Source organism: Maylandia zebra, linkage group LG20 (assembly GCF_041146795.1).
Source record: "Maylandia zebra isolate NMK-2024a linkage group LG20, Mzebra_GT3a, whole genome shotgun sequence".
Taxonomy (NCBI): Eukaryota; Metazoa; Chordata; class Actinopteri; order Cichliformes; family Cichlidae; genus Maylandia; species Maylandia zebra.
The window spans coordinates 2,105,725-2,133,570 of NC_135186.1; the positions used below are offsets into that span (position 1 = coordinate 2,105,725).

Sequence of the window (27,846 nt, forward strand, 5' to 3'; positions counted from 1 at the left end):
CTCACATTATGCAGCATTTACAGCCTGTAAATTCCTGATTCACCTTGTGCCTAACAGCATAGCTGAACACACCCAAAAAGTCTTACTGTTAGATTCATCCATTCGCAGTTTCACACATTGAGCAGCTTTTCTAAGCTGAACTACTTTCTAGGACGTTTTTAAAATAATGTAGCCTAAAGAAAAGCAGAAACTCGTTTAGGTTATAAGATCACATAGTTTTAAGACTGATAACACATTTCTGCAAAACATGCACATGCACGCCTCGAGCTAACACTAGTGCTGCCTTTCGTAATATTTCAGTTTGGATAATGGCATATTTGAACTGCAAAAATGCCTTTGACTCAAGCCTGTTCCTTTGGCCCAGACATGACCCTAAAACAATATGATGATGAGTGCAAACAGTAACTTCGAGTCATGGTAGTCAGGTGGTTTTGCACTAATAAGCCTCTTTTTGTGGACTAATGCATTCTTTTAACCATCAGAGCCACCTTTTAGCACAACACAGAACAGCACAGAACAAATGTCACAAAATATGCTTCGAAACGTTGTGTATATTTTCAAAAAAGCGCATTTTCTTCCATCCAAGCGTCTGAAACCACGGCGCTTTTATTTAGAATTTCCGTATGTCACATGGAGGTAAGAGTACGAGGGGGATATTGGAAATGAGAGGGAGAGAGAGGGTGTAGTGGTTAGTGAGACGGGACGCCAGATTATTTTTGATAGTTCTGCCTGAACTTTGCATTTTCCTCACAGTCACCTTTCTCTCTCTCCCTCTCTCTCTCCCTCTCTCTCTCTCTCTCTCTCTCACACACACACACACACACACACACACACACACACACACACACACACACACACACACACACACACACATATATATATATATTATTTTCTCAATCTGACATTAAGAAGAAAACTGTTGAATCAAATCACATCCACCGCATGAAAATGTGCGTAGGCCTATATTCTGTTATTTGCCAAGAATAAAATGCAACAGCCTTCAAATAAAAGGCTAATAATGGTTTAAAACGTGGCTCCTTAACACAAAATATCAGTGATCGATATATCCGTACGAGACACTTTTTGAATATTAAAAAAGAGCAAAGATACAATAAAACGTGTGAAAACAATCATTTTTCCGGGTGCTTAAAAATATGGCACAGTTTCATAAATACTCGCTGCGAATTAGTACATAGCGTCAATTTAGGCTCTAATCTGTTTAACAGTCACACATTCAGTTACAATATATATACAACAAAAACTACGCAGTTCAGTGAGCTAACGGCACAGCGCGCAGGCCTGTAGGCAAAGTAAAAACCAACTTACTGCAACAGCTCTCAGTCCTCCGCACCACTCGACTACACAGTCCAAAGAAAGGTACTGCATCCTCACTGCCACAAAGCCCTTTCTTCCTCCGATAAGGGGAAGCAGGCAGCTGCGATTCCGGACAGTTAAGATTATATATGATGTGTATATATCGAAGGTTTGTCAGCTCTTCCAGGCCATAAAACCCACTTAAATGACACCACGTGCTTCCTATGCACCATTCACAGGCCCTGCTTGAGGCAATTGGCATATGTAACCTTGTAAACTTTAAAATACCCTAAAAGAAAGACATACAAAAAGGGATTGAATGCGTTGTCCATGTATAGGTTAGGCCCAACACAGCGCAGAGAAAGTGGACGCTGCGCTGACCGGTTCTCATAACCGTCAAGGAAGTCAATAGGAAGCTATTAGTTTAAGAGGTGAGTTGATTTTTATTTTCTTTAAGTAGTGCTAGACAGAATTACCTCATAACCTTGGGTTATTCTGCGTCACGCCACTTCTTCTACTAAAACTGCCGCTACATTCAACAATGGCGTGATTTTATGTCCGCTATGCTACAGCGCTACCACATAGCGATGTTTTAACAGCAGTGTAATGATAGCAGGATTAAAGAGCAAGGCGACATGACAAAAGTAGCCATATGGCCTCAGCGGTGATGACGCGCCAGTGTGCGGTCACAGGAAACCAAAGTTTTGCATCCACGTTGTGTCGTGGGTGAGTGTTATCACAGGCAAGTGCGTCCCTTCCTTCCCTGACAAAACAGGAAACGGAGTGTGCGTGTGGTGGAGTGCTGGAGAAGGGGGCAATAAAGTTTTATGGGGGCCTTAGACTTCCGAGCGCGTTTGTGAGTCAATGAAAATCTGTTGATTTCGTGGCTCAAATGGGACAACGCATTTATAAATGGCTTTGATAGTGAACTGAATTCCGCCAGCCAACCCTCGAAATGTGTTTTAAATAATAATAATAATAATAATAATAAATAATAATAAACGTGCATGCTGACAGCAGGGAATTCCCTTACTTTTAATGAGTCTTTATTGGTTACAATCAACGAACAGGCCATCTATCAGTTATTGTAGGCCCAGTGTTAATCAGGCACCTTAAGTTTACAAAGGAGGGAAGAGAAATTGTTCCATTGCACATTACAACATTATCACAAACAGCCACTGAATTGTACATAATGATTCAAGAGTCACAAGAATATGACAGACAACAGGGATGGTGTCTTCACACGAAATCCACTCACGAGGACATTGCTTATTGAACACACATTCAACAGCATCCTAAATGCAACATGTCACAGAGTAAATTTCAAAGAAAAAGAAAAAAATGGAGAGAAGTAGTATTTGTAAGACAACTTAACTGTTGCTAAGGATTTTCAGATAAGTCAGAATTAGTATTTATTTTGACTTTATTTGATTCACTGACCCCTTTGATGCATGGTGATATAAAGATGGGAGCTATTCAGGTTACCTCTCGCTTACATAATTTAAAAACATTTTATTTTTTTTCTTCTTTTAGTGTTTGTGTGCACCTTTTCAGTGTACTGCAGACCAAAGCTTTGCAGCGGGACGGTTCCAGCTAACCCTCGACCCCCTGTTCCTCTCGTGCAGTAAAGTGAGGCTATCATCGCATGGGCAGCAAATTAATTTAGAAATGTAAACCGATTGATCAAAGTGAGCGATATTCAATACATTAGGTCCCAAACTGCAGCAAGTGACACATAATTGGTGATGAAGCACACAGAGCGGTGTCGTGATGTCATTGCTCCTAGCAGTTCATCCGAAGGTCAGGCGGCACTCCAGCATTGTGCAGTGAGGGGGGAAAACGTGCTGCATGCACCGCGTTCGCTGATGCCATTTTTACTCCTTCACTTTGATTTTTGAGTCCTTCTTCCACTTCATTCGTCTGTTCTGGAACCAGATTTTGATCTGCCTCTCGTTTAGACACAGAGTGTGGGCGATCTCTATGCGCCTGCGGCGGCTCAGGTACCGGTTGAAGTGAAACTCTTTCTCCAGCTCCAGAGTCTGATAGCGGGTGTAACTGGTCCTGGACCGCTTACCCTCCGATTCTGAAGTGGTATTAAAATAAGTTAGCTTTCAGCAGCATTAGAGTGGAAAAAAATAAGTGGAATATAAATAATAGGCTAATAATATCATTACATTCATTACTATTACATGTTATTACAAAGCCTGGATACCCATAAGCACTACAAGCAAGGATCCATTAATTTAAATCCCCTTCAACCCCCATTTAAAAGATCAAAAATCTTTATATAACCTAATTTTAACCTGATATTACTTACTGTGGACTTGTGCAATAAAAATTTATGTTCATGCAGATAAGGATGGTTAACTAGACCCTTAATATAAATATGCTCAGTGCAGGGGAAGAGGGCCCACTTAATCCTTTCACAGCAAAACATAAAAAATACAAAATATTACTTAATGCATCTTATCATGATTTAATGCTTAGAAGTTGATAACTAAAAATATGTGGGCCTCTCGATAAAACCCTGGCCTCGGTTTAATAACGATGCACTGGAGTAGGATGTTGTGGGGGAGAAGCAGATATGTAAACTATTAAAAAAAAAAGAGGGGGGCGGGGGGGGGGGGAGAAAAAGTGGGTTGAAGAAAGTGATGTTTTCCAGATACTTTTTTCAGATTTCCGTGGGTACATGCGTGCAAAGCAACAGAGCTGTGCTTTTGGAAAAAATAAAATAATTTCAACAACCCTGCAGTGTGTTTCTAGATATTTGCTCATAATAAAAACAGCATCTTTTGCAGCAAATGTGCTCCCTGTACGTCTCGCTGCCTCAACAGTACGCCAGTGGTTTGAAGGCATAGAGAAGAAGCATGCCTATTCAGATCTTTTAGAGGTGAAAAGTTCATGATTGGGTCAGGGCATTGGTGTTTGACAGAGTTCAATTTAAGGCTAAAGCTCCTCTCTCACAGTGTGTGTGCTGATGCAAAACACATAGCTAGACCAAGTCTATAAACGAAGCATGGCAAAAACTAATACTTAATGCTGCATTTGTAATATTATTCCATAGTTTTATCGCATTTTTGTTCTCTTATCCAATTATGCCACCATAAATCACAGCGCAGATCACATCTTCACCGTAACAGAGCAGGTTTACGAGCAATGGATGCCTTTGTCATAAAATTTATGACCGCGAGTTTTTATTATTTCCTGCGTTTGGCCTATAAAACTCAAGAGGGACACTGGAACGGGCAAAAAGAAGTGTTGTAGCGTTAAGGGTGAATAAGGGAAAGCATCTTAGCTGCACTTTAGAAAATATGCAAACTTTACCGTGGCTCATGTGCAGTTTTGTCATCCATGGATAAATCTGTGGTCGCTGCTCACTATCCTCAGGCTGGTTCACGTTTGTGTTTCGTTTCACGGACTGCGTGTTATCCGCGTTTCTGTCGCTCTCCTGGCTCATGTTGCCGCCGGATTTTGCGCTTCTCTCCGGGTCTCTGCCAGCCCCACGTCCGAGCAGCTTACTGCTGCCGTAGCTGAGCCCGCTGGCGTCCACAGACGAGCTACTGGAGACCATGGTTATTTGTGGTCCTGACGGGAGTGGAATATCCGTATTGCCACGCAGGCTAGTTTTCATCTCCTCCCGTTGAACAGAGGTCGTGGGGACGGGACAAGAGAATATCCCGTTCACATTAACACCCTCATAATGGCTGGACACGCGCCCAGATAGATCGAAACTAAACATAGTGTTAGGAGAACTTGTCTCGCTTGTTTGCCTGAGACTGGAGCTGTCAACAGAGCTCATTTCAAACTACCACCGACACTTTCTTTTTAAACTAGACAGGGCTGCGGGCTACACGTTGCGGGTATTTCCTTGTTTTTGTTGATCATTGCTTTTCTTTGTTGCCGCTTTTGGAAAATTCACAGCTGTCTGCCCTAAAAAATAATCCAGGATTTATAGGTGGAGTAGGCTTTGGTATCTTTTTTTAATTCTTGATCCGACGTGGGCTGCCCAAATATGGGGTATTTGTACGGGATCACGTGCGCATGTTGGCCAGTCATAAATTGGCTTTGATACTCAATGGGGATATTGATGAATAGGAGAAACGTGTCCGGTAAACTTTGAGCTGTTGGTTGTTGAGGACCAGGCAGGGATCTTTAGCGCAAAAAGGGCAGGACAGTAAGACAAGAGCGTCATCTGGTGTCTGGTATGGGGCAAGACGGTCAAGACCGGTCAGCTCTGTGCCCTGGACCCGCTGCCAGTCCACCATCACCAATAATAATAATAATAATAATAATAATAATAATAATAATAATAATAATAATAATAATAATAATAATAATAAAGCTAGGTTAAAATATATCTACGCGGATGGACTTGAAACGTGAACGTTGTTGGGAGTTTATATTACTACAGCTACGGGGATGTTATCGTGTTTAACAGTAGCTTAACAGTAGCTAATTCCTGTGCCATACCAATATCGGCGTCGAACAAACAGGTCTCATGTTTTGGAGAAACAAAAATTGCTTAAAAATATATGTTTAACGTCAAATCCTCCCTTTCTTGCCTACACAGCCTCCGGACCAAACAGGCCACGACAAAAAAATCTTTAAAATTTAAAGAAAAGCATAAGAAGAAAGAAATAGCAAACTTTCACAGTCCACGTTTAGGAAATCTCTTCGTATTTTTATTACGTATTTAAGGGATCTGTCTTCATCTGACTCATGAAACAGACAAGACAAAGGTGAAAGTTTTACAAACATTTTATTCCGTGATACACAGTTATGACAAAACATTAATGTTTGACTCTCAAACAAAGGTGAAGAATTACTAGTGTACAAATCTATCTCACGAGGAAGCATGTTGTGTCAAATGGTCAATGATCTTATGTTATGCAGCGTCTACCAAAGCGGCTAAATGCACATTACGTTTCCACGGGATTTACGTTATATACCGTTACTTTTATCATGTACAGACATTATGGTTTTTGTTTGTTTGTGTGTGTTTGCGCGCGCGCGTGTGTGTGTGCGTGTGTCTGTGCGTGTCTGTGTGTGCATGTGTGTGTTCGGACTGGAGACTACTACTTTTAGTTTGATGCAGGGCCCATTTTCCTGCGGACGATTCAAGTAATAGATTACATTGTGATCAAGTGTCCGCCCGCTCTTTTGCCTCCATGGAATGTGCATGTACAGTAATGAGTTTAGTCAGATCAACACTGTATTATAGTGAGGTGATCAAAGAGTTTCACAGTGATGGATGGGGTGTGTGAGAGGGGGGTAGGTAAATATACAGATTTCCTGGCATAGGAAGATAGGTAGAAATTAATACTTCTTTTTATTTCCACAATACAAGTGTGATATTTGCAATAAAAAACAAAACAAAAACAAAAAACCCTCAGTTCTCCACACAACACAGCGGCCAAACTGTGGCTGAAATAATTTTGGATTTCTAAGGATCAACACTCCTGTGGTCCAACACGAAATAAAATTGGTGAGAGCTGCGTGGTAGCAATCATGCGGTGAAGTCGCTCTCGAGTCCATGTAGATTTTTAGGTAGTTATGTTGGTTTGTAATGGTCATCGTGTGGTTTTTTATAATTTTTTATTATTATTATTATTTTGAGCTATTCTTTCTTCTTGTCTTCATCCTTCCCTTCTTCCATTGCGCCATTGCGTTCCTGCTCTTGAGACGCTCCTGTCTGTTCAGTTCCTGTCACCGTGGAGGTCAGGTTGCTCTCTTTCTTCCATTTCATGCGTCGGTTCTGAAACCAGATTTTGATCTGCCGCTCTGTTAAACAAAGCGCATTCGCGATCTCGATGCGTCTGCGCCTGGTCAGGTAGCGATTGAAATGAAATTCCTTCTCCAGCTCAAGCGTTTGGTAACGAGAGTATATTTGTCGTCCTCTGCGTCTGTCTGTCCCGTAGCCGACTCCTGCTGGGAGACAAAGTAAAGTCACTCATTTAAGCGTTAACAGCGCGAAGTCACGTTTGGATTTCAAATAAAACGTGCCTCTGCCTGGAGTCTGTTCATACTTGGAGGCAACTGAGCATAAGTTGGTTATTTTTTTTGCCTCGTTGTTAGATTCATAATTGCAATCTAAATCCACAGAGAAAAATAAACGCATTTTAACTGGAAGGGGAAAATATATCTCAAAGGATATCTTTGCTGTATTATCTAAAATTATTAAAGCTTCTTAAGTAGTCTCTCTATCTCACTCTACTGATTATGGCTACTATATCATTCTTAAAATGAAAGCTGTTTGTTTGCACATGTTAAGGCCCATCTACAAGTCGAGGGGATACAGTAATGTTTTATGGGGCCATAAAAAGTAACTTGCTCTCTTGGTAAGACATATCGTAAAACTGGCCCATTTCCTTAATTTATTTGTCGTAGTAAAACTCACCGCCGTGTGAGTTCATTCGCTGCATCCACGGGTAGATCGGGATGTTACTTTTCTGCTCCTGAGCTGCTGCTCTTCCTTGATCCAGACTGTACTCTTGAGCAATGTGGCTTTGTGTATTGAGTCCCATATTTGTTTGTCTGCAGCTGGGAAGCACGTCCTTGTCTTGAAGAAACACGTTTGATCCATACTCATACTGTGCCCTGCCAGACCCAAACACCACATTATCTTGAGGAGAGTAGAAAGGTGCATATATCCGATTCTGGGTCACAGCGGCACCGTACGACGAAAAATGTCTAACTGTGTCATAGGTGGTGGAGTTTAGGGGTACGTTAGGCAAAACATCTTGACCACCGGATAAATGGCAGGAGAGCGACGGGTTCGCGAAATAAGAATTCATACCTTGCTTGTAACCCTCTCTCCAACTCTCCCCACTTCTTTATCGGTCTCTTTTCAATCTCCTTCTCAGTAAATCTCTGTGTCAACCAACCACACCTTTCTCCAAGGTCTTCTTTTTTTCCTCGACTTTCTGCCTCTGTAACTGGACGTGAGCTACTTTGAGGATTCAATATTATTAATTTCCAATCTCCGGTTAAGACGCACAAACCCGAGTGTTATAGCCGAGGCTTGGCTCGGTGAGAGACAATATGACAATGTCAGCTGACCATTCTCAACCAATTGAGAGGCAGGAGTTGAGGAGAAACTGTAGCTTTTAGCTCAGAGCTTGAACATTACGGCTAAATGTCGATAAACACAACGTAGACTTGGAGTGGCACACTATACAGCTTGGCTGAGTGAGAAGTTTTTGGCTTGAAGTTTATGAGCATGTGTCGTTTAAGCAGAAAGCAAGATGGAAAGCGTGGCCAATGTCATTCAGGACAGAGACCACATTCAGAGGAAGGAAGGAGATGGAGAATTCTAATGAAAAACACGTGAAATATTATACAAAATGCCTATTAAATAGTGACCAATAGAAAAAATAACACGGATATTAAAGCTGTTTACTAATGCAAAGCCATGAACTGTCATACTAAGTTTTCGTGTGAGTGATCTTGTGTGCGCATGTGTGTGTCCTATACCCAGTTTTAATCCATAATACAACATACACTGCTGTTTATCTCAGCCATATCAACAACTTTCCAATTTCCATGCTTTTGCAGTGACCTGGGGGAGGGTGTCGGCGGTAAGAATGCGTTTATGGTCTCTCTTCTGTGAGGGCAATAAAACAAGTGACGTTCCCCAGCTCACCAACAACTATCTCTGCAGCAAAGCCTTGAAACACAGGCAGCAATCTCTCCCGCTAAGAATCAAAAAAGCACTGCACAGCGTGTGGAGGCAAAGCAAAGACAAAATCGCGTGCAGGACAGGTATGGCACAGAAAGGGGAAAAAAGAATGAAAAAAATGCTCCTGTGAAGATGACTTCTGCCACCATCTTGAAAAAAGAATCCAATCAGTTGTGCGATCGTGCAAACCTGCTCATCAATGCTCACTGCTATTTCTCAGGTATAGTCTGTTCAAACTCACAACAAAGAACACTTTACTTCAAATTAATTAAGCAAAAAAATGTAATAGGCAACATGTTAAAATGCTTATGCAGATGTTCCAGTCTCTTTTTTCTCTCTCTCCTTGTGATCGTGCTTTGACATTCCTGTGACACACACAGAGGAAACGGGAACCGATTATTATCTCAGCACCAAATGATGGGTTTGGAAATTACTTTAGAGGCGTTTTGCAGAATTCTAGAAAAACTTGATCACGTGTTTTGACCTAAACGAGCTGCCTCCAAAATCTGCATTAGACGAGATCGCAGTGCGCTAATTTTCATTTTCATTTTAGAAAAACTTTTCAGATGAATTAAAACTAAAACGCCACACGTGCTTTCGAAGTAGTTTTCCAAATTAATGTGGCCGGTTTTTGTTTTGTTTTTTAATTTACTTTAATTAAAAAATTTTTTTAAACAAGCCGCATCAGATAGCAATATAATAATAATAACAACAACAATCAATAACGCTATTGAAAAAGTCTGTTAAACGCAGCCCCACTGGCTGCAACAGCCTATTGGTTCACCTCATTGATTTCTTCAATGGAGTGAATTCGTGCAGCCTAAACGTGCAACAGTGTTTGGTCTGTTGTTTGGGATCCTGAATAGCCCATAAAAGAGACAAGAACAAAGAGAAGGAAGTAGCTGGTGCAGTAAAAGTTTCCCTTCAACTATTTGTGACCATATGTGACATCCGCGTCGCACAGATTTGAGGCAAATAAAGCGCAAAAGTTGGAGCCTGCAGTTTTCCTAAATTTCCGTCCTGGGACTGTTCTTTTTCCCCTCTTCTTTTTGATATCCAGAAACGAAATCACTTGATGACGGAGGTTAAACCAACACTTATAGCAGGAGTAAACTACTCGGGGTCCCAGTTTGTTTAGTGAACTTCTACCCTTCAGTGTGGTGTAATTTCAAAGGAGACCAAATTGTTGCAAACATTAAAAAAGTCAGTTCCCCCACTTTGACTGGAACTTGAATCCCACCAAAGTAAATATGAACAAAACGCAAATAAAATTGAAGTTTGTGATATTATATTTTTAGTCAATCCGCCCTCATGGTGGCAGAAACGGAATGTGCAATAGATTTGTGAAAGCTTTCCTTTGTTTAACCATTTCTGCTGTCGTCACCAAGTAGTCGGCATAATTTATTCCACACTGCAAAGTGTTTCAGATTAACACAATTTTCAGCAATCTCTATTCCATCAAAATCCACTCGAATTATTTGAGTTCTCAACCACAGATTTTCCTTATTGTTATTTACAGACACACACACACACACACACACACACACACACACACACACACACACACACACACACACACACACACACACACACACACACACGAAGAACAGAGCGGTCTGTAAACTTTGGGTTGTAAATAAAAGCTGAACAGTAAAGCCAATGTGTGGACTGGAGAGACTGGAATGCAGGAGAGCTTGTGTCAGTGTGCAGAATTAGAAAGGTCATTCTTTCCCTTGTGTTTTAGTGTTTTATTGCGGCCCGTGAGGCAAATTACACGCACGGCATTTGATGCAGGGAGGAGAGGAACCGTTTGGTGCGCGTTTCCACAATTTTTAAAAGAACATTATGTCCAGCGACGAATGCGTGAACCAGGAAAAGTAAAAATATAAAATACTATCAATACCCTAACATCCTGTTTCTAACCATGGGAATTAATAAAGATCATTCATAATTAATTCCTCAGTGTTATATGCCCTGAATTTGTAGTTTTATATGGTGATGCGCAACCAAGGCATAAACTAAGCTATTATTATTATTATTATTATTATTATTATTATTATTATTATTATTATTATTATTATTATTATTATTATTATTATTATTATTATTATTATTATTACTGGTTGAATTCTTACGCTTTGATGTGTTCTTGTGCTGAAGGCCTAACTTTGATAGCCCGCGCTCTGCAGCACAACATGGCCCATCAACATCTACGGTTGCTTCTATTTTTTTCTTAAACACAGCTTTCAATATCCAACATCACAACATCACTCAGCATTAGTTATACGGGACCCTTAAAATTTCTACATTATCGGCCATGATTAAAAACGCAGCAAGAGGGGCAAAGTCTGGTCATCCTCTGATGCTTTTTCCTCTCCCCCGCTTCTAACCTTACTAATAAGGAGTAATTCACATACTAACAATGTAAAGCCCTCTATAAGCACTTTACCATCGCTGGCTAGCCCAATTAATGTCCGGAAGTGTTCGACTTTATGCTCGTTAAGCACTCAGGAAGCTGTTGCCCAATGAGCGCATGTTGATCCACACATCATAAATTATGGCCATTAGTAGGCAAAATTTTGGTCCTGTCGGGATTTGTAAGTGAGGTTCTAAATGTGGTGATGCGGACAGATTCATGACTTCATGGAGTTTAATGCGAGCCTATCTCTGGGTTTAAAAAACACTGCAGGGCAAAACAATGGGCTGTGGTTTTCCCTTATTATTTCAACCAAGATTTACCTAACAACTCAAATGGCATCTATTAAATGGGCCCTCTTTCGCTCTCTCCCTCTGTCTTTCTCTCTCTCTTCTGCAGGCATAGTGCTGGGCAGCAGCGGACACGATCCATTGCAACAGCAATGTTTCATAAGGGAAAAACAAACAACGTGTTTAACAGTAGGTTATAAGAATTTAAAGGCTTTCACAACGAGGCTTTGCCAATAATTGTATTTTACAAGATTGAAACGCTGGACTGCTGAGACAGAAACAGATCACGTCGCTTTATTACATAAAAAATATTTCGTCTCTACACAGAGAAGAGAGGACAATTCCTCAAGCTAAGCTTTGATGAAACAACATCGCCAAACTTCAAATGCACAGCCTGCACACACACACACACACACACACACACACACACACACACACACACACACACACACACACACACACACACACACACCGTGTTATTTAAGATGTCTTTGGATACTTGTGCAATGGATACACTTCGTATATATTTTGTCTTACACTGATACTCCAATTCATTATCCTTCTGTTTTTTACTGAGGCTTTCGTGGTTTCTGTCTCTCCCACACAAACACACACACGCACACACTTGACGAGTTTAAACCTCATTCTGTGCTTTTTTTCATATGAAGTCCAGAATAACGTAAAATAATTGATCTGGATTTATTTTAATCAATACATTTATTTAATTGTTTTAGTATTTTTAGACGTGTTTGAAAGAAATTTGGGGAAGTGAAATGTATATGATGCAATGTCCCACCATTCATGCACAATATGCTATAAACAATGCACTGTATACACTCATTCTGTCTCACTTATGACGACACATTTGCTACTGTTAAATGTCCACTGCTGTTGCTCTTGGTGTTGTTGATATTGTGCATATTTGATACAATTTTGAACTTATTACTTACTCGTCCTATTTTATTTTTTTTCCCGGTGGTGTAAATAAAATGAAATGTTAACTCTCACGAATGTCGTGGCGTGCTTATGTGACAAAGCAATATCTTCTACAAATCACTTCATCTCATCATGCTAAAACGAAAACAATAAAACAGACGAATCTCATTCTCCAAAGTGACAACAACAAATCAGAAACACTCTTCGGTGTCAGGTCGAGCAGTTACTCGCTGGCAGCAGTGTATCAGCTGACATCCGCAGTGAACCGCCGCCGAAAACCAGCAGCCATAAACATCAAGCCTCAACACCCGCCCACCTCCACATATAACGCCTCTTGTCGCTAGGGGGCACTGCCGGGAGACACCAGTGTGTCACTGTGTACATACTGTGAGCCTATGTGTTTCTCGTGTGTGCGTGTGACATAGGGATGTGTGAAATTGCTTATAGATGTTATGCAGGCTTCTGGCAGAAACTGGGTTAAACGTGTGGCAGCAGATGTGAAAACAAACCATAATTAGAGAACATCAGCCAGAAATTAATATCATTCGTCACTGCCTGGTGAGAAGGGCCTATGTGAGTGATGAGAAAGTTTACTATCACAAGGCAATCAATTACATCGGGTTGGCACAGCGCCTTTAAAAATACACACTGGATGTAGGCTGAAGCAGCCACTACCCACACAGGTGCTGCCACATCAGCCAGAAAGAAATAATGACAACCGCCCCGGGCTTCAGCACCCTCCCAGGCTACAGGTCAGGTCACAACTACACTGAATAGACACCTTCAGTTCTCATGATCTCACACGTTCATAATTTTCACAATCATCTCAACGCCACAAGGACCAGCCGATTGAGAAACAGATCATTAAACAGTTAAGAAAAGCAGCTAGTAAAGTGTAATCTTACCCCCAGCAGGCTCTCCACAATTTCGAGCGTCACTGTGGTCCAACAAAGCAGCTGAAGGGTCACGATGGCGAGTGGGATATATCAACACAACGCACATCTCCTCTGTGCTGCTGGCTGTGTTCACATTCCGGCGATAAGCAGCTTATGGAGACAGGGTGTCTGCCGGGAAAAGTCTTTTCTAGCAGGCTTTCTTCTTCCATTTGCTGTCCCAGTGGTTTTATTGCCTCCGGTGGGGGAATAAACGCAGGCAGCGGCTGGTAGAGGCGGTGACTGTCCCGAAGATCTCACTGTCAGGAAGTCGGGGATCGGGTGAATAACACGCGCGGCAGTGCCAAGATGACTGTGCAGCATTTTTTTTTCTTTAAATATTACAATAAAGGGAAATAATATGTTTCTACGCCCCAGCTTAGTCTGCTGCTGATACAGGGGAAGGACCAGAGAATAGACAACAGCATAAAGTTCATGTTCATAGCGCCTGTGCCACGTGGCTCGCTTCAGCCAATGGCAGAAAGGATTCAGTCGTAAACTTTTATTACTCAGCTGTAAATTTCTCCTTTTAACAACCAGGAATGTTTGCACCCATCTTGTCTTTCCTCTCTTTTTTCTTCTTCTTTTTTTCGATTGAACAAAACTAAACCACCAATAATATAATACATGACAGCGAAATTCCCCATATGTCACATATCAGACATGTGTCAAAATATGACAGTTCCCCTGGTGGATGAGCTCTATGCCAAGATGTCCCCCAGACAAGTTGGGAACGTGGAAATAAAAGTGTGTGAGTGCGAAGGCGAGGTAGGGGAGTAAGAAAAGGACAGAAAGCGACGGAGACGCAACTAATTAAACTTCAATTAGGCTAAACTCTACTTCCATATAAGGGCCTGTGCTTCTCATACGGAAGCAAACAGATGTCAGGATAGTATGCACCTCACATCCAATATCAAATACGCAGACACACCAGGTGCAAGCATAATATCAAAAATTATGCCTGCTGCAAGTCATTTGTAACAAAATATACATTTTAAAAAGCAGTTGAGATTTGAGCTGGAAAAGAGAACACTCTGTTATGAAAAGAAATATACATACACTGCAAATGTTGTGCAAACCTTTAACGAAAGCTAACATCAGCACACGCAGAAAGAAAACAAAATATCTAATCGCTGCGCGTAAAATTCCTCACGCATAAAAAGTTAGGAGGTTAGGTGTTTTTTTCTTGACCTTCAGCAAATATACTGTATCCTAATACTTGCGTAATAACAGAGAGACACGGATCAAGATGAGAACAACAGCAGACGTATTATTTAATTTAACACTAACACGCAGCTTTGTATCTCGTAAATCCTTTTACAGGAAGTCCTCTGGCTTCGCCTTGAAATAATCACCTGATGTGTCGTTTGATGGCGAGTAAAGCGCATTCTCTACAAGCTAAATAACTAACTAAATTTCCCTCACTTACTAGTTTGAGTGGTGCATCTTGTCCTTGCAGGCCGTCATCGCCACACGGAGCTGAGACACACAAAAGATGCAGGCCGAGCCGCGTCTTTACCACCGCCAATAAAGTTTACAGCAGGTACACTTAACTTTATTGGTAATGTCAACCCTCTGTTAAAACTACACACACACACACACACACACACACACACACACACACACACAGAGAGAGAGAGAGAGAGAGAGAGAGAGAGAGAGAGAGAGAGAGAAACACACACACACATTCACACAAAGGGGTAATACGGGATGCTGGATAGCTGTGACTAAGGGACACTTCCGGAAATTTTCTAGAGACAAAGCGCACGTAAACAGAGAAATAAACACCCTGAATTAAAAGGTTGCGCTTTGGCGCAACACTGTTTGATCCGAGAGAGAGAGAAAAAGTCACTGTTAGGGGGAAAGCCATAAAAAGAGGAGACGTGAAAGACTCCGACATCTTTTGGTCTCAGTCTGGATTGAGATGAAATGGGAATGTTTGATTGAAAAATAAGTTTCCAGTTAATGTGGATAAGTTTGCGTTTTTGCGAATAATGTTCACATAAAAAGCCTTGAACACTGCTTTCGTTCTGTCTTCCTTCGTTAGGCTGTGTTATGTTGTTACCCTTCAACACTATTTATTTATATTTATTAATTCATTTTGTTCAAATAAAAGAGGTCTGAAGCACAACAAGAGGTTAGTTCGTTTTTTGTTTTTTCCTTTTCTTTACAAAAGAATTCTTAGATGAGGATAATTTTCCAATTACGAGTGTGGGCTTAAATATAAATAGTTTCAATCGCACATTTCAATATGGACACTTTTTAACTACACATTATAAAATCCCCTAACACTTACTCCTTGGCATTGCATTTGTGTCCACAATGTTCCATATATGCACTGAAGCTTATTTGAACCGTTTATAAGTGAGCAAATAAAAAGCAACAGACTTTGAATAATTTAGCTGCCTAACGCTGAAATTCGGCAGCTAAATTATTCAAGTCCCGGGTCATGTTATGGTGTATTTACTACTATTATTTACTTTGAAATTACGTCTAATATTGCATTAAACTTGCAATAAATGCATTTTTTAAAGAAACAATATGTTGAAAATCATTCTGTTCTCAATTTGAAAAATTCAGATCCGGTTAAAAAAAGGGGGGTGAGGGGGGAATCAAACCGAGAGAAGGGTGAGGTCGAATTTCATGTTTTGAAAAAGAGGGTTCAAATTTCTGTTGAGGGCTAATATGATAGAGCAAGTACTGGTATTTTACCCCGTTAACAGCACGTTCAGAGACCCACATTGGTGTACCGTTTGATATTTATCGCAGTTTAGTCCTACTTGAGTGTGTTACTCAGATTTCACGTTGTCTGTTCACGTCCTCTGTCTATTACAACCCGTCATCATGAAAACCAGCTGGACTGCCGAAGAGAGATGTTACCTGTTACCTGCACTTGGCCTCCCCCGTTCGCTTTGATTTCAGCGCTCTGGTGCTTTTCCGGCGGATTGTCTGGACACAAGATTCACGCAACACCTTGCAAATGTATGGCCTCTGACAGATAAAGCCTCCCTCAAGCTCTGCCATTACTTTGTTTGATTATTAACATAGCACGTCAAATGTTTGCTCATCTCATCTCTCAAACAGCAATCAGTCATTCCGAGATTCATTAAGGAAAGCTTCGTGTCCTCCCCGAAGAGAGGAAGTTTCTTATTAAGAGGATGAATCAAATACGACTCAGGCTTTGGAGAGTAGGCCTGCTGTGAATGGGATTCGCTGTCTTTCCTTAAAAGGTAAAGGGATACATCCGCAAACGCGTGTCTGGCGCTTTTTTTAATCGAACTGTTCTGAAAGTTTAAATTGGGAAAACTTTATTTAGGAGGCTTCTGCACTATCTTCCCTCCTGCCGAAGCACTTTTTGGATGCACAGGCTGAAAATCGAGGCATCATCAAATCATCAGTTTTGAATTATTCAGGGGGCTTTTCTGTTGCACGTTATCTACTTACTGTTGTCCGTGCATGAAAACAGGGGTTCATATTGAACTCTTTACAGTGTGTAAAAAAGAAAATACTACCCTGCATATTTTCACTTCACCTATGTCTGCATGCATTTGTTTTGTGTACACGGAGAAAGGGTGGTGATGATGTTTGTTCTAACAACAGAGTGCACAGTCTTAATAAAACCAGAAATGATAGTGAGCCATCTTGTTTATTCGTGATTTTACATCAACAATGGCGGGGACACACAATTCCGTCTTTCACAGGAGAAACACCAGAAAACGAGCATATTGTTAACATCAATATATAACAAGACGTACATAAAGATTATATTCAGTGCAAAACAACTACGCTATGTCACCAGCACATTAAAATAAAAATTCCCTTACTTTAAAATCGTTGTAATTGTAGCTGTTGTTATCATACACAGTACATGTGCGTTATAGGCAGTTTTAGTTGTTGGGGAAATAGCTTGCGATCAAATCAGAGCGATGCCATAAATGTGGAACTGTAAATTCTGCAAAGGCAAAGCTCTGAGTTTTTAGGTAGTGCTGTGGTACAATCTCAAAAGTGTTTACTTGGCTTTGAGCTAAGTGTCTTCCCAAGACTCGCAAATTGTCTTCAACAAGTGTATACTGTTTGTTGGGTAAATGCTACATACATAACTTAATAATATAAGGTCGATATAGAACACTTTAAAATTAAAACCATATGAAATCTCTATATTCAGAAATCTCTATTGCAATTTCCCCAGGTTTAGGTAGCATCAAAGGATTCCAAACGATTGCATTTCCCTGGTAATCCTAGAGAAAGATGTCTGAGGAGCTAATGGCTGTCACATGAAAACGAGTAAAACAGTAACAGTAACAATTATAATAATAAAACTTGTGGTTTATACAGAGGCTGCTAGCCAATGCAACTGTTGCGATGATGTTTTAACACTTACTACTAAGTTATAGGCCTACATTTTTTTTACAATTTCAGAAAGGCTACTTTGAAGTGATGTCTTTTTTTATGTAGGCTATAATCTATTTACAACACAGGTCGGCGTTGGTCATGTTTTGATCTTATTTGGCTACGTTTTTGATACAATTATTATTAAAAGCAAATTGTAAAAAATAGCTAAGCCATTTTCCATCCAACATGCGTTTTAATTTACCCTCCCTTATTTTTTTAAAACAATGGCCAGAGTTCTATGGAGAAAAAAAACGCTACAAGCGTTTGTAGCTTCTACAGAAAAATCCAAATGGTAATGCGCATCATGTTAGGATAAACGAAAGAATGGAGAATTTTGTCTATTTATGACAGCAATATTGGTGGGATTCCTGATCCCTCTTGACAAAATAGAAGGGTGGTCATAAAGTTGACGCTCTCTGCCTCCTTGTGACTCTTCGTCTGTTTATGGGACCTCTCCTTTTTTCCTCTTTTTCACCCATATAACCATAAAAGGACCATAAAATCACTCCTTGGTCTCTTCTTTCTCTTCCGCTTCTTTCTCTTCTGCCTCTTCCCCTTCACCGTCCTCGTTCCCCTCTTCTTCGGCCTCGGCTTCGGCCTCTCCTCTTTGACCCGGAAACTTGTCTTTGTTGTTCTCTTTTTTCCACTTCATCCTTCTGTTCTGAAACCAAATTTTCACCTGTCGCTCGGTGAGGCTCAGGGCGTGAGACACCTCGATCCTTCTCTTACGGGTCAGGTAAGGGTTGAACAGAAACTCCTTCTCCAGTTCAAGAGTTTGGTAGCGACTGTAGGTTTGCCTCCCATTCCGTCTTCCTGGGGCTTGAAATATGAAATAAAGCCAGAGGTTAACAGGGCTCACCACGATCTCCCCATAAAGACATTCAGATGGCTGATAATTCTTTCTGAATTTACTCATTTCCTCTGCACAATCACTAACCCATTTCAGCTCTCACACATGCCAGATCACACTCAATGAAAAGAAAGAGCGAGTAGATGTCTTCTTGCAGTGTTAAGCTGGGTAAGTTAGATTTTCCATTAGCAGGAACATATATCAGTGTACACACAGACCACCCACAATAGAGTCCGTAGTTTGCTTGGGATCTGCAAATAAATGTCTTCAAAGTAATAATAATTTACACACATGTCTGCTTCATTTACAGTTCATTCTGCAGGTCTGATGCAACTTTACAACCACATCCCCCAAGAGTTAGTGGAGTAGGATATAGTATTATTACTTTGAAGTTCAATTTTTAATCTGTACACGAAGGTAAAATTGCTCTACATCCCCCATCAATTTAATGATGTTAAAACTCTACGAACAAAATCTATATACTCCTCCATGTCAGATTGGGAGGGGTGTTTACAGAAACTACACTGTTTCCTCTTGCAGCAGAGCCCATATAAACTTGACTGACATTTTCATTCATACTCATACAGGAGGACAATAACTAGGTAGGTAAAAGTATGAGAAGACAGAGATAAAGTTGGGGACGATATTGGGATGCATGTCTCTGAGCAGAAATGAAAAATGAAGCGCACACCTGTGTGGAGCTAAAGTAGCCTTATAGCCTGGACAGAGAGATCCATGAATGGAAGGGGTAATATCTACAAAGCCCTTATGATTATGGCTGTATGTGTCTGAGCCTACAGTGGGCCTGTGGGTCAAATTACCCCCAAAACTCAAAATTCTGGATAATCGTGGTATGTTGTGTTTTAGCTAACCCCCCTGTCACTCTGCATGCTGCTAGTGTGCATGGTATTATCGTATTTTAGACTACGACTTATCCATCCATTCTCATAGCTCTATTAGAGTTTGTGAAATATCTTATGTGAACGATAATTGACTTCAAAGAGCGTGTCATGTGGCTGTAATCAGCAATTCAGCGTTTAAAGGCACTTTGGAAAGCAACCATTCAGCCCTGTATGGGCATGTGCTGCAGAGTAACAGCAGCCTGCACTTCAGGTTCTATGTGCCCCATCATGTTCTCTGACTTATTTCGTTTTATAGTTTAGAGACATACTCTTGTACACCCTATGTATTTAGCACACATGCACAATCACACACACATACACACACACACGCACAGACAGGCGGATACACAGTGACACGCGCGCACTACACGGCAACACTGAAAGAATAGGAAAAATTTGTATGATTCTGACCGTGGGGTCTCATCCAAGGAAACATAAGACTGGGAGAGGAGTTTTGATTTAAGTGGCCTTGTCCTTCTCCGGGGTTAGAGCTGCTCGACGATTTACAGTCTGGGTATTGCGCTAGGCTTGCGTCTTGTTGGGTACCATAAAGCGTTTGCCTTGGAAGGGCTTCATATCCATAAAATTTCGTTGCGTCTCCGTGGCAAGCCAAAGCGCAGGGGTTTTGCTGGTATCCGGGGTTGGAGATCCCCGTGGTCCCGTGGTGAAAAAAGTCCTGCACATGATGGGATGGGTGCTGAAAGCCCGGTGCGGCTGCTCCGGGTCCGTAAACTAGCGTGTGGCTGCGGGCAACGCTTTGTGGAAACCTGCAGTCGTAGTAAGTTGGCTCCAGTGACTCGCTGCCTTTGTATTTAGAAAAAAGAGGGTTAACAAAATAGGAGCTCATGTTTAGTTAGCATCAAGCAGACGGGCTCTCTCGCAGCAGAATATCTCCTTTAGGATGATGGCAGCCTTTTGTTTAGGGTCCCAACTCGCACAGCGCACACAAGCAGACAAACCGGAACTAGGAGAAACGCTGCCCCTTTGGACAATCTACGGCAGCTCACTCTCTCTGAGCCGTTCCTCTCATCGGATTTCTCCTCGCAGTCGTGAGTGGGTTTTTTTCCAGGTTTTGCAGTCTCAAACCCGGCTCATGGCATGTGCTTTGGATGTGTGTTAGCTAAGGTTACAGCTGGCTCGCTCGACCGGCACAGTCACAGGCGCTGCTCTTTTCTTTCTTTTTCCTTTTTTTAGATTCCCACCCAACCACCCCCACCACAGGCTCCCTCACCCTCCTCCAACCTCACCCCCCACCCCCACCCCTTCATCTTTCCATGACCGGTCAGACGTGGGCCCTACGTATATCCACCTTGAGAAAGGCTTCACTAATCATAACCAACAATCTAAGAGGCTGTAAATATGATCAATGTTAAGTTTATCACACAAAAAAACCTTTCTAACAAGCTGAACAATTCAGTTGTGAAATGGTTACGATATAAAGACGATGAAGCATGATACATTTCCTGTGTAGTCTGAATTTATAGTTTTGCTTCTTTGTATGGGGGTTATGAGGTGTTTAAAGCAGGGAGGATTTCCCCTCTTTCTAAGCGGATTAAGCTGCTGTGATGAGGTATTTTTATTTTTTATTTTTTTTCTATCTAGCCCTGAAGGTTATATACAAGTTCCCAGAAAACAGTTGGCCTTTCTTGGGCTCCATTGGGTCGGGATGATATTTGGGAGTTTATCAACAGCATTAAAACGGTATTAAAAATAAAAACAACACAGATTCGGAGCTATTCAGTCCCCCGAGCAAAACACCGAATTGAAGACAAAACATTCCTCGATGCAAAACCGTGTAGAGGCCAAGGCGACAGATTTCCGCCAGGCGCTCCAAAGCACCGATGCACGCAAATATAAACACGACCTATGAATGCTATAGGTGCCATTTACTGACCCCGTAAAACCGACGAGGATGGGCAGTAAATCTCACACGGGGGAGTTCATAAAATTTAACATTGAATGTTTAGGTGCAATCAACTCGCACGATTCCCAGCTCAGTACTCGCGTGGTCTCTATGCCTGTGTGGGTTTTTGTGGGGTTACTGACGGTTTCTACACATCATCGTAAAATATGAAAGGCGCACTGGACGAATTTATAGACCTTTCACACTCTATAAATATGCAGATTGCTAATCACTTGTTGGAGAATTTGAATTGTTGGTACAGACGTTACAACCGACACGGACTGAGGACTAAAATGGTACAGGTAGCCCTTTCTTTACTGGACATATTATTATTATCATTATTATTATTATCATTATTATTGTTATTATTATTGTTATTATTATTATTGATGCAGCGGTTTATGCTTTTGCTGCTTTTGTTATCGATGTGTTGCTTTGTTGCCATTTATTTATTGCACTGATTTTATGTTACAGATGCAACTGTTTAAAAACTGCTAATAAAGGAGTCTCTGGCTGAATGTGATTTTCGGCTCTTTATTAATTGTGGATTTTTTAAATACTTTTTAAAATAAAGTGTCTCAGTCTGGTTTGAATTTACAGCTTGGAAAGCAGAGGCAGCAAATATAAAAAACACACAGATTATGCATTATTATGTATTATGCTTAATTAAGTTTTTGTAAAAGGCTATGAACATGTACTGCATGTATATTGCAGATATGATTTTGCGTTTTTAGAATTGAGCACACAACTACCACCCACAAAACAGCCGTATTAACTCATGAATCCACAGACAATGAAAGAAGCTACAAAAAAAAAACGAGTGAATAACAAAAGCATAATCTTTTTTTCTGAAGTGAAAAAAAGATTACTATATTTGCACAGATTGTTTGGCCAGCACAACAACCAGCTGGCTGCATTCCGGATTGCTGTTCTGTGGCCTATTACACAAAATGTGGTTGGTGGCCATATCTGTCATTTTGTCATCGATAGGTTACTCTTCACTCTTCAGCCAAGCCACAGAGCTGTAAAAAAGCTCTTCAACGCAGACACACTCCTCAAAACGTGGACATACAGCGTCATCTAGTGTCGAAATGTGTCATTAAACCTGAATAACTCCACCAATCAGCGACAACTGCTATGTGGCCAGAAAGGGTTGAATGTATAGAGGATGTGTGCACCCTGTATTTTTCTTTAAATAAAGTTAAAGCAGTTAATTACCGTGGAATCTATAAAACACGCGCCTTCTGTCTTCGTCTTGCTTGTCTGTAGACTTGAAATAGTTGCTGTGCTGTCGTTTCCTGTCGTGGCAGCTGATCACTTTTATACAAGAGATAATAGCGCTCTGCAGCACTCACATTTATGCACAATGGTTATTGACTTTTCCCATCTAATTGTAGACTAATAGACGACTCATATGATGAAGTGCAGGGGGTTTTGCGGCTGGCCCAGTCAGGCAAAAGTCCCCAGAACAGTGCGCATGCTTCTCCTTTGAACGAGTCCACCACCAGCGTCCATTAAAACCATAAAGTAATTTAGCCCAGACGTCTAGCCAGTTAGTCGAGTTTGCTTTGTTGGTCTGCATTTGAGACAAACAGCCGAGCTCCAACAGGGGCTGTAAAACTGGCATTTTTGTCCAAGCAGAGCGGAAATGCACTGGATTGGGCTTTGAAATTACAGCATCCTGCCCGTATTGTTTGCCACCACAAAAAGGCAATTTAGGTCTATCCCAGGAAACAAATGCGAGACATGGGAAACTGTCTCTCGCTTAAAACGAAACTTTTCAAATCTGGTCTCAGATTTTCTGATCGCCAATGAGCCTGGCAATGCAATTAACATTTAGTTAGAAATTGTGTTTAATTGGTGGTTAATGGGTTTTTTAGTACTCTTTCGGAAACTGCACAAATGTGGTTGATGGGCTACTTTCAACTCATATAGGGCATTGACCTAATAAAGAAATAAATATGGTAAAAACCTCGTGCATTCATCTCTGTCCCTATAAGAATATTATATGAACAATTTAAAAAGGATCGCCTATTTTAAGCCAGCATTTAAAATGTTTTGGTACATTTTAAAACCTTAAAGAGACGTGCTTTTGGGAGAAATTTATATAAAAAAAATTACTATGTATTTTGTTATTGATATAAAACATAATCAATTCTGCGTTGAGAGTTTTTTTCAGGTCTACTTACTCTCCTAAAATGGATAACGTATAAAACGGTATGAATGTGAATGTTTGCGACTAAGAAGCTGTAATTAAGACACAAGTGCAAAGCGATGCCAAGCAAAATTAAAACAATGCTGTCCCAGTAAAGCTTTAAATAGGCTACGCCAAACTTTCTATTTCGCCATTATTTGTAATAGCAGAGCTCATTTAGGCCTTTAATGTAATGGGGGCACACTCAGCGGCCAAAACAGTGCGTACTAAAAAATGTGAAGGAACTTTTATTAATAAATCAACCGTCTTTTGCGTTTGTAGTTTTGGTTGGGTCCGTTTTCCTGTTGTTTTGAATTTCAGAAATTTTTGTATCCATTTACTTATTTTCTAGTACGGGGTAATACTGCTTTGGATTCCCCTGTACAGCCGTGTAGTCTGCTAAATCCGATCGCAAATACAGTCTGCAAAGCCACAATAAACACAGAAAACAAGAGCTTGGGATTATGGTTATATTTGCAGAGGTCTATATCTACACTCTATAATTAAACTCGTAGGCTACAGTCAAAAAAAGGAGAAAGAAAATGTGCACAAATACAGCTACAACTATCACAAAAATACAAGACAGACATGTCGACCGCAGATGTTGCTGTACAAAATACTACACCTGCACAACAGCGTACAAAGAAAATAAACATGAAAGAAAACATTCACAGCATAAATTATGGTTTTTGTGAAATTCAAAGGAATTCAAGTATTCTCTTTCTCCGGACAGTTTAAGCGTATCCAAACTGCGCTTCTTTAATTTCTTTTACAAAACCACATATCTCGAAGTGAAAGCAAAGTGTAATTCTCTCCTTAGAAGTTTTCCGTTTTCTTTTTTCTTTCTTTTTTTCCTACTTAAACGCTCGACACATAAATGTACACTAAAAAATAATATTCGGCATCAAACAGTCTGGAAGTTAAGGTTAATACAAAAAAATCCAACAAAAGTGATAAATATAAGGAGGAGAGGGGCGCTTGTCGTGTGTTTTGGTACATCTGTGCTGTCCATTAGACTAGTGGTTATTGTTGGTTGTTGTGTCACTGTAGTCCACATTATTGGTCTTTGCTGTCGGTCTTTTCTTTGTTCATCTTCTTCATCTTCATTCTCCGGTTCTGAAACCAGATTTTGACCTGCCTCTCAGTCAGATTCAGCACTCTGGCGACCTCGTATCGGCGGTCTCTTGTAAGGTACATATTGAACAGAAACTCCTTTTCCAGTTCGAGAGTCTGGTACTTTGTGTAAGGACATCGCTTCTTCCTTGTGGAGCGGGCGTGTATCCAATTTGCCACAGGGTTATCTGCAAATACAAACAACAGCAATGATAAAGACAGAATAACAATATAAAGCTAAATTGTGAAACAGATGACATCAGCATTAACTGTTCGGCCTTTAAAAAAATAAATTGAATGAGCCCCTGGATTTATAGGAAATCTGTGGACTCATCAGAAAGTGCAACAAACTGAAAACAGTGCCAAGGCACACACAAGTTTGGGTGTACGTCGTTAAAGCTAAACTGCCAGTTAACATTTTAAGGAAAGATTCTCAGTCTTACACTTTCCAAGCCTCCACTGATTTGCTTCCTTGTCCCCTTAACTTGTGAGTAACACCGTCGTAAAATACTCAATGCGCTTATTCACTTTATTGGCCCATAAAATGGCCCGTGGTTCAAGCCTTTACAGGTCCGTGGTGAAAGTCCTCGAGTATGTCCCTACATTCCTCAAGTTGTCTGAAAAAAAGAGTCATGTGAATTTGTTTTGGACCCAGAGAAGAGAGCAGATAGTCATATGCATGCATCTCTTCACTATGTGAGAACCGTTTTTATTTCCTTTTATTCCATCTGGGGGTCAAACAGAGCCAGAATGTGGCTTTTCCACACGGAAAGGGCCCATCTAACAATACAGGACTTAAATTCGGCTTACAAGGTTTGCTGTGCCATCTTTAATAGCACGGGGTCAACATAAAGTCGTAACAATGCACCATATGACGAATATGGATTCTTAAGTGAGTTTAGGCCACCTTTAGAACACCTTGCATGTGTTTTAAGCTTATGCAACATCCTCCCAAATTCAACGTCTTCCTGTAGGTTTGAGTCCATGTTAACAACCCCGTCTGGTTTTATTGCCCCAATATTAGCCCAGAAGCATTTGTCTTTTATAGTTCCTAAAGCTTGCTCCCTATAGCAAGGAGCGATTCAGAGCTGAGCTGAAAGGAAGAATGCAGCAGTTTATAATTTTACTTTTAAGCAGGACGTTCAAACGGCTCTGAGCAAAAGCATATTTAAAGCTATCCCAAAAAAAAAAAAAACACCCACCGGGTTGTAAAAAGATCGTATAGGCGCATGAACTTACTCGGATCTAGCTCCGGTTTCTCATCTTTATGTTTTCCTGAAGCCATGAGCTCCGACTCAGGAGAGGGGAGATTCTGCTGCGTCTTGTCTCGCGTGTCAGTGGATGAGCAGTACAGATAATCCGTGTAGGTCCGCCCGCTGGAGCCGAGACACTCGCCGGCTCTGTGTTCTTGAAATGCATCGGGCTTCAACCCGTAGTGCCTGTTGTTCCCCGGATAGCCATGGAAAGGCACGGCGCCTGATATCGGCTCCAGCCATGACCGCACATATCTCGAGTCTGTGCCTAAGTGAGGTTGGTGACTGTATGGATGGTAAACTACTGATGACTGGGAGTGTACAGGGGCCCAGGAGGTGGAGAAGACGGGTGGCTTGGGTGCGAAGCTGCAGGAAGGATAGTCAGCACACTCCGGTACTAGCGACGTCGGACGAGGACCGGCTGGGTGCGAACCGGGCGCCGAAAAACGAGTTGCAGTAAGGACATCGTCGTTTTCATGGTTGATCAAGGAGTCCACATAATAATTACTTATGGGACCCGTGGTCGACATGTCGAAGCTTCACCGACTCTTTTACATGCATCCGATTATTATATGGAGTGTATGTGTACTTTTTTTTATCTAGCCATAGAACAATCAAGGCAGGTAATTATTTCTCAACGCTTCCCGGGCTGCTATTGGCTGCCTCACCAACACGTGATTATATTTACCCCCACAAAAATTGTACAGTGGATCAATGCGCCACTTATCTTGGGATACCAGTACACATAAATCGGATTAAAGAATATAATCTTTTACTATTTTTTCTCGGAGGCACAGAGGCAATTCCAAAAACTATGTTCTTTCATGAAGAAAATACGCATTTGTAGTTCTAGTAGTGGATCTACCTCTAGTCGCACAACAGACCTGCGCACATTACGTCTAAGAGCAAGGCACTATTTGATGGTGTAATCAATCTTTGTCTGGCAAAATCTACCGTAGCGCCATGCTGTTGCAAGGGATAGTATTACAGCAAAGTGTTTACCGAATCGTTTACTCTTATATCTTTATCAAACCACGCTTTAAAGCACGTTTGATAAAGCGGAGGTGTTAGAGTTTCCTGCGGCATGAGGTTTATTTCTTAGGAGAAAAGCCTCCACGGTGGCTAGATATAGCTGGATTGGATACTGGAGAGACTGAATCAAAAATACGAGGATGTAGCATACGCCACTAATAAAGTTTGCACTGTTTTAACGAGGATACAGCAAACATTTCCTAAATGGGATCTGCAGAGATAGGAGAGGTGGGGATTCAGATTCTTGACAAGCAGCCCACTACGGCGCGCTATATTCGGCTAGTGACCGTTCATGTTTTTATGCCCATCAATAAATTTTAACGAGGACCATTTGATTGTTCATAAACGTGTCGTTAATAAGACTGCATCCGAGTTCCTCGCTCAACATTAAACCGGCACCACCACCACCACTATGAGTATCTGAAACAATTCATATGAAACAAGAAGGGCCGAAGACAGCAGAGCGGACTTTGGAAGCAGAAGAGGTAAAATGGTTCATTAAAAGGCTAACTGTGAAAGCTTTAATGACAGGGGTAATGTTACTGTTGTATCCAGTGGCATGAGTCTGCTGTTTTTGCCCTGCAATGCACATGGGTAGCTTGTCAGTTAGCAGGCAGTGAAACAAGAATTGATTCTTAAAT

At 41.1% G+C, this 27,846-nt stretch overlaps 5 protein-coding genes across 8 annotated transcripts in view; all 5 read right to left on the minus strand.

Annotated features, from left to right (window-relative positions):
• Positions 1–27,846, minus strand: part of LOC101472851 (homeobox protein Hox-C10a) — a 54,549-nt gene that overhangs the window by 17,062 nt on the left and 9,641 nt on the right. Inside the window, exon 3 of one of the 3 annotated variants that reach the window (XM_076878150.1) lies at positions 13,733–13,826. The exons of the other annotated variants lie outside the window; for them this stretch is intronic. The gene's annotated coding sequence lies outside the window, so the exon portion shown is untranslated. Of the gene's footprint in view, positions 1–13,732; positions 13,827–27,846 lie in introns of those variants that run through there. 3 annotated transcript variants of the gene reach the window in all.
• hoxc5a (homeobox C5a) lies at positions 2,339–5,386 on the minus strand. Its single transcript, XM_004558802.3, has 2 exons — positions 4,639–5,386; positions 2,339–3,397 (listed from the first exon to the last, which is right to left on the minus strand). The coding sequence occupies exons 1-2, from the start codon at positions 5,111–5,113 to the stop codon at positions 3,189–3,191; spliced, it is 684 nt and encodes a 227-aa protein (XP_004558859.1). The 5' UTR covers positions 5,114–5,386; the 3' UTR covers positions 2,339–3,188.
• On the minus strand, positions 5,916–8,446 carry hoxc6a (homeobox C6a). Of its 2 annotated transcripts, none has more exons than XM_004558803.2 (2): positions 7,712–8,446; positions 5,916–7,242 (listed from the first exon to the last, which is right to left on the minus strand). In XM_004558803.2, the coding sequence occupies exons 1-2, from the start codon at positions 8,106–8,108 to the stop codon at positions 6,932–6,934; spliced, it is 708 nt and encodes a 235-aa protein (XP_004558860.1). In that variant the 5' UTR covers positions 8,109–8,446; the 3' UTR covers positions 5,916–6,931. The 2 variants fall into 2 exon arrangements, with proteins under 2 accessions (XP_004558860.1, XP_004558861.1); XM_004558804.2 differs by having other exon boundaries at positions 5,921–7,239; positions 7,712–8,439.
• hoxc8a (homeobox C8a) lies at positions 17,194–20,875 on the minus strand. Its single transcript, XM_004558805.3, has 2 exons — positions 20,122–20,875; positions 17,194–18,777 (listed from the first exon to the last, which is right to left on the minus strand). Exons 1-2 carry the CDS (start codon positions 20,555–20,557, stop codon positions 18,461–18,463), a joined length of 753 nt encoding a protein of 250 aa, XP_004558862.1. The 5' UTR covers positions 20,558–20,875; the 3' UTR covers positions 17,194–18,460.
• On the minus strand, positions 24,231–26,829 carry hoxc9a (homeobox C9a). Its single transcript, XM_004558806.3, has 2 exons — positions 26,160–26,829; positions 24,231–25,108 (listed from the first exon to the last, which is right to left on the minus strand). Exons 1-2 carry the CDS (start codon positions 26,701–26,703, stop codon positions 24,864–24,866), a joined length of 789 nt encoding a protein of 262 aa, XP_004558863.1. The 5' UTR covers positions 26,704–26,829; the 3' UTR covers positions 24,231–24,863.